We start from the raw sequence: 6,985 nt of genomic DNA on the forward strand, positions 1-6,985 counted from the left end.
ACACACATTTATATAGTGTTTGTTCTACTGGTACACACACATTTATATAGTGTTTGTTCTACTGGCACACACACACTGTGTACATTATTCATCACAGTGGTAACTGGAAGTACAGGCTTGTCTCGTGGTGGTACCAGTATGACGCCATCAGTATCCAGTCAGTGTTCAGTACAGAGTAGAAGTGCTGCAGTCAGTACGTGTCAGTGTAGAAACTGAACAGTCAGAGCTCACTGATGGACCACGAGCTGTGTGTGACTGGAAGCAGCAGGTATGTACGGCATGCGTATGTGCAGTATGTTTAGAGGCAGTTATTTACAGACAACAGCAACTGTGTGTGTGTGTGTGTGTGTGTGTGTGTGTGTGTACGTGTACACGCTGCTCTTTACATAACCTGCATCGCTAAGATTCCAGCCAGTTACAGATGAAGCCTGACTCCTCCTCCTCCTCCTCCTCCTCTTCCTCTTCTTCTTCTTCTTTGTCTCTTTCTTGTTTGTTTTCTTTTCTTCTTCCTCCCAAAGTCAACAACAACAACAACGGCCTCGGGGGTGTTGCGGGCCTGACCCCTTCCCCCCTGCAGCTGGCTCTCACAGCCAATGGGATGGCGTCCAAGAATGGCTCCGCCCCTCCAGGTCACTGTGTGCCACAACAAGTTACAAAATACACCAGGATGCGTTTTAACCTTTAAACTCACAAGAACGTTAACTTTTTGTCTGCAGGCGCTGAGCCGGCGTCTCCAGGCGACGCGCCCGCTGAGCCCGACCACCTGATCGAGGACGGGGAGGAGGCGGAGGAGGCGGTCGCCACGGAGACCATCAGCAAAGAGGAGGCGGCCGAGAGACTGATGGTAGGACGAGAGTCGGCCGTCGCCTTCACGTCTGAACTAGACGTGTCAGGCAGGACATGCTAACAGAGAACTGAGCTGCTGTTACAGAGAAACGTGATCAACCTGTGAAGGGTCCTGAAGGTGGAGCTCGGCGGCCCTGTGAGGCATCCAGGGCTCGATCAGGACCAACAGCAGCTGCTAGATCAGCTAACCAACCATCTCGTTCTTCTGTTGTAGGAAACCGAGAAAATAATCGCCGAATTGAACGAGACGTGGGAGGAGAAGCTAAGGAAGACTGAATCTATTCGCCTGGAGAGGTAAGGCCTCCCACGGTGGTAGTTCTGTCTGCACAGGTGCAGGTGTTGGATCAAACTCCTGGACTGTGGGTGCTCCGCGGTTCCACTGCACCGATGTTCCTCCTCCGCTTGAGTCCATGTGGTGCATTTTATTATTCAAAAAAAAAACGTCATCACAGTTACAACATGAAGCTGATTTAAACGCAGCTACACTGACGTTGTTATGGCCACACAGTGTAAGGATGACACACGTTTTAGCCTGTTTTTGTTTGTTTTGTTGACGTTTTCACAGCAAACACATAAACAAATACTATGTTCTGTTTGTTTCATTTACCGGGTATTATATATATATATATATATATATGAAGTAACACTCCTTAACATACGTAATTGTACTTCTAAATAAGGTCGAAAATCTGTAAAATAACACAAATACAATAATCTATATGCTGTTAATAAAACGTAATTTAAATATATATGTGTGTGTATATATTCTGTAAATAAATAGTGCAGCGAGGGTTTCAGAAAAAACATGTTCAAAAACTACCAAAATAATCACAGATATCTGTAAAAAGATCAATGATATTTGCTGCTGATTTAATTTTATGGTCAAACTCCATATTTTTGATTGTTCACAGTTTGGGCCTGGTTCTGTTTCTACAGTCCTTTTCTGTGGTTTTACTGTCTTTAGTTTGACAAAGCAGGAGTTAATGTGACGACTGTTTAGCGGTGAACTGGCTGAGCAGACGGCTGAGCAGACGGCTGAGCAGACGGCTGAGCGTGGTCCTCTGGGCCGAGGCCAGCGTCGCTCTGTCCTCGTCTCCTCGTCCTTCGAGGAGGTTTGAACGCGACGACGCGGCGGTTTCAAAGCGCCGCGGTCCTGCAGAGCCTCGACACGAACGTGAAACGCTGAAGCTCTGATTAGCTCAACGTGCTGTAAAGCCCCTCGTCTGGCTGCAGCAGTTGTTTCCTCTTAAATGTGTTTCTTGTGTGTAAAAGCAGCTTGTGTTGGTGGGCTGTGTGTCTGAGTGCATGCAGCCAGGAGGGGGAGCTGTGGAGCGCTCTGTGATCGATGTCTGTTGCTGTCTGCTCCCAGAGAGTCCCTGCTGGCCGAGATGGGCGTCTCCATAAAGGAAGATGGAGGAACGCTGGGCGTCTTCTCTCCTAAAGGAGTGAGTTGACCGCCTCCCTGTGGTTTCTGACACTCTGGTGCAGCTCGACCTGCTCGCTGTTCCAGCTCCTCTGATGATGAATGAAACAGGCTCCCACTCTGTTTGCAGACGCCCCACCTGGTCAACCTGAACGAAGACCCGCTGATGTCCGAGTGCCTCCTCTACTACATCAAGGAGGGCTTCACCAGGTGAGTCCGGCGTGTTCAGGTGGGTCAGTTGAACCTCTGCTGTTACTGTCAGCAGCCCTCCATGATCCACCGCTGACTTTCCTCCTGATGAAGACTGAGTCACAATTAGTTCAACCCGGTGGACGGAAGGTTGAGTGTGAGCTCTGCTAATTGAAGTATAGAGACAGAGTAACGGATGGTTAGAGAGACGCCTGAAACGGCTGTAAAAAGACGCAGAATGACCAAAGTAGACAGAAAACAACCCCAGAGAGACAAACGGGCGACAGAGAGGTGCAGCTTTGAGAGAACGTCCACCAGCCAGACTCTGACAGCAGTGTGAGCAGGTCCACGGCAGTCCTGTCGCCTTTGAATCGACCCTCATGTGTTCTGGTCCGTCTGTCTCAGGGTTGGACAGCAGGACGTGGACATCAAGCTGTCGGGCCACTTCATCAAGGAGATCCACTGTGTGTTCGTCAGCGAGACCAACGAGCAGGGAGAAGGTGAGGCGTCTGGGAGACTGTGGGGGAGTGACTGAGAGTCTGAGTGTCAGTGCTGGGCTCGGAGCGCCACCTGCTGGTCTGAGTGAGGCTACGGCTGCAGAAGCTCAGTGGAGGCCTTTGACTGCAGTTCTGTGATGTTTTCATCAGAAGGTAGTGAAACCTCTGAACTCCAAACAGTTTGTGGGCGTCTGTGTTGCTCCAGTTTGCCTCAAAATCTGTCCAAAATTATTCTTTTCTTTTTCGAAATGACCAAAACCCTGTTCCAACCGAACTGCAACTGGTTCAGATTGACTCTAAATGTGTCTAAAAATGACTGATTTGTCGAAATAGTTCCAAATCTGCCTAAAATGTCTTCAAGCTGTGACTCCAGTGACTTAGAATTTGTCAGAAAAGCTGCTTGAACGTTTCCAAAATTACTCCAAATTTTCCAAAATGGCTAAAACCTGAATTGAAACTTGACAAAATTGACTCCAAATGTGTCCTAAATGACTGATTTGTCTAAAGAGTTCCAAATCTGCCTAAAATGTCTTCAAACAGTGACTAAATTGGTTAAAAATGACTTTAAAGCGTTTTTACTATTTTTACTATCCAAAAGACGCATTTTGGGGGGGTTTATTCTAAAATGGCACAAAATCTGTCCCGACTTCATTAAAACTCGTCCAGATTGGTTCCATGTGTGTCCCAGATGACTTGAAACACATCCAGTGTTGCTCACAGTGCGTCCAAAGTCAGAATAATCTGATCGAAAATGTCTTCAAACAGTGACTCCAGTGACTCAGTATTTGTCCAAACTGTCCAAAAATAATCCAAACTTTTCCAAAATGGCTGAAACCTGAACTGAAACTTGACAAAATTGACTCTAAATACATCCAAAATTATTATTTTTCTTTGTCGAAATGACCACAACCCTGTTGCAGCTGGTTCAGTTTGACTCCAAATGTGTCCTAAATGACTGATTTGTCTAAAGAGTTCCAAATCTGTTTCAAAGTGTCTTCAAACAGTGACTCTAAATTGGTTGAAAGTGACTTTAAAGTTTCCAAAATTAATCCAAACTTTTCCAAAATGGCTGAAACCTGAACTGAAACTTGACAAAATTGCCTCTAAATGTGTCCAAAATGACGACAATTTGTTCAGAACGTCTCAAAATGGCCTAAAATGTCTTCAGACATCATTCCCACACTCCTGTCAGTTCTCAGATGTGGGTCCTGAGCCTCGGTTAAAGCCTCCAGCAGGTCCAAGTGTTCACATGAATGTCAACTCAGCTGCTTTGTGTGTGTGTGTGTGTGTGTGTGTGTGTGTGTGTGTGTGTGTGTGTGTGTGTGTGTGTGTGTGCGTGTGCGTGTGCGTGTGTGCGCGTGCGCGCGTGCGCGCGTGCGTGCGTGCGTGTGTGTGCGTGCGTGCGTCCAGCGAGTGACTCTTTCTTCTTCTTCTCTCTGTAAAAGCTGCCGGGAAATCTGTCAGGTATCGTTCAACAGTCGCTGCTACTCGTTGCCATGGTGACGTCACCCTCATGTTCATGTTTCCTGTGCCCCTTGCCCCGCCCCGACATCCTCTCTCCCGTGTGTCTGAACTCATCTGTGGTGGTTTGTGGTTGTGTGGACAAACCTGGAGGCCTCATCCCGCGACCGTTCAGCCACCACCACGTCCAGACCTGTCAAAAAAGACTCGACACGCAGCCTGAGGGACTCGAAATTCGTTCACGATGACTAAACGTGGCTTGAAACTTGGACTAAATCTGCTTAAAACGACTCCAAGTGATTCAAAGACTGTCGAAAATGACGTGCAGTGTAATGAAGTAAATTGAGACTTGTCCAGAACATCTGGAAACGTCTCCAGACCAGGTCTCAGAATGTGTCCAGAGTGACTCCAACAGGTTCAAAAGGAAAAAATCTACATTTGTCCAAAGTAAAAAGACTAGAAATGTGTCCAAAACTATGTAGAATCATATAAAAAGATTATGTAAAACTCATCAGAGACATCCCAGAGTTTGGACCCGATGAGTCCAACCGGTCCAAAGCGACTCAGAACTGTAGAGAAACGTGTCAGAATCACTTTAAATGTGTCGTAGATATCTTGAAACTTGTCCAAAACTTAAAAATGTGTCCACAGTCAGTCAAAATTGGTCCAAAATGGCTAAAACCATCATAACACTAACTCTATGTGTATAGCAGGTTTCAGAACACACAAAGTGTTTTACGGTAAAAACGAATAGATTAAAACAATTAGAAACAAAACACGATGTCCATGAGCGAAGATCTGGAAAAAAAATGTGTCCAAAAAAACGTAAAACTCTGTAGAATGACTTAAAACTAGTCTGACACGACTCAAAATGGATCAAGAATGACTAAAACTTGTTCAGAAAGACTTAAAATTAATATAATAGGACTAGAACCGGTCCAGATTGACCTGACTGTGCCCAGACCGGCTGAACATCGCGGGCCGCTGCCTCTCTCGGCAGCAGGTCCTGACCTCCAGGTGAGGCCTCCAGGTGTTTGCTGCCGTCGGTGCTGAACTGACGCCTAATGTTGACCTGGTCTCTCTGCAGTCGTCGTCACTCTGGAGCCGCTCGTCGGAGCAGAAACGTACGTTAACGGGAAGCAGATCAGCGAAGCTGTGGTTCTGAAACAAGGTACCGTCATAAACACCTCAGTTCTACAGTCACTAGTGTCATCAGACGGTGTATTATTATAACACAACAACTACACGACGACTGTGTGCTTCGGCCACAGTCGGAGATGTTCAGCTGCTCTGATGGGCTTTGGTCTGAAACCATCCGTCTGTTGCCAGGTAACCGCATTGTGATGGGCAAGAACCACGTGTTCCGGTTCAACCACCCGGAGCAGGCGAGGCTGGAGAGGGAGCGCAGCGCCACGGCCGAGCAGCAGGGGGAGCCGGAGGACTGGAACTACGCCCAGAGGGAGCTGCTGGAGAAGCAGGGCATCGACATCAAGCTGGAGATGGAGAAGAGGTAGAGGAGGAGGTCTGGGGAGGTCCTGGGGGGTCCGGGGAGGTCCCAGGGAGGCCTCAGGGAGGTCCCCAGGGGGTCCCAGGGAGTTCCAGAGAAATCCGGGCAAGTCCCAGGGAAGTCCCAGGGAGGTCTGGGGAGGAGCCGGAGTAGAAGGCAAAGCTCAGAGTCATGTGACGCTGGGAGACAAAGACGTGTTCTAAGGGTTAAAATAAGACGTTCTCAATAGTTCTAAAAAGTGTTTTTGTTGAATTACAGAAAATATGCAGTAAAGTCGTAGAAACATGATTCATTTACATGTTAATTAAAAAACTATCAAACAGTAAATAAGGTAAACATCACAGATCTGTTTTATTAAATAGTAATGGGTTGTTTTATTGTGTTTTTACTGATTAAAGCAGCAAAACCTCATTTATTATATATTTAAGAAAACTATCTTTTAGGATTTAACAATAATGAATTAGTTGTAATCATTTTTTCCTTTTTGTTTTGTGAACTTACAGTAAATATACAGACAAGTCAGCAGAAACATGACTTTACATGTTCATTGGAAAAAGCTGAGCAAGCAGTAACTAATGCTGACTCATGGTTTAATAAAACAAACAAAACATCCTTTAAAATATGTATTTAGAAGAAAAAATGTATTTGAAGGACTGAAAAACAGGAAAGTCTTTTGTTTTTCGTTAAATTACAGAAAACCATCTCATTAGTTGACTGGTATCTGCTGTAGTTGGTCCAGTTTGCACATTCTTTACCATCACAGCCCAAACTGACCAGAACATCTGGAGGAGAAGCTTGAGCTGTGGCTGACCGGACTGTGTTCTGTTGCAGACTGCAGGATATGGAGACTCAGTACCGTAAAGAGAAGGAGGAGGCCGACCTGCTGCTGGAGCAGCACCGACTGGTACGTTGACCTGCTTACTCAGCTCACACCCAGCCAGCCACATCCTCCAGAACCTCCTCAGAACACCTGGTTCTGTACCTGCAGAACCTTTATCTACAGAGTTCTACCTTCAGACTGTGAATGTTCCAGAGGTCCAGGTCCTTGAAGTCCACAGAGGA

At 46.4% G+C, this 6,985-nt stretch overlaps 1 protein-coding gene across 1 annotated transcript in view; it reads left to right on the forward strand.

Moving 5' to 3' along the window:
- The window catches only part of kif1ca (kinesin family member 1C, a), a 34,457-nt gene that overhangs the window by 21,343 nt on the left and 6,129 nt on the right, over positions 1-6,985 (forward strand). Inside the window, exons 14-22 of the mRNA XM_008304991.1 lie at positions 501-629; positions 717-844; positions 1,061-1,140; positions 2,216-2,291; positions 2,400-2,479; positions 2,864-2,958; positions 5,504-5,587; positions 5,746-5,926; positions 6,755-6,827. Coding sequence (XP_008303213.1) covers positions 501-629; positions 717-844; positions 1,061-1,140; positions 2,216-2,291; positions 2,400-2,479; positions 2,864-2,958; positions 5,504-5,587; positions 5,746-5,926; positions 6,755-6,827 — 926 coding nt within the window. The remainder of the gene's footprint in view (positions 1-500; positions 630-716; positions 845-1,060; positions 1,141-2,215; positions 2,292-2,399; positions 2,480-2,863; positions 2,959-5,503; positions 5,588-5,745; positions 5,927-6,754; positions 6,828-6,985) is intronic.

Source organism: Stegastes partitus, unplaced genomic scaffold, assembly GCF_000690725.1.
Source record: "Stegastes partitus isolate 25-593 unplaced genomic scaffold, Stegastes_partitus-1.0.2 Scaffold2372, whole genome shotgun sequence".
Taxonomy (NCBI): domain Eukaryota; kingdom Metazoa; phylum Chordata; class Actinopteri; family Pomacentridae; genus Stegastes; species Stegastes partitus.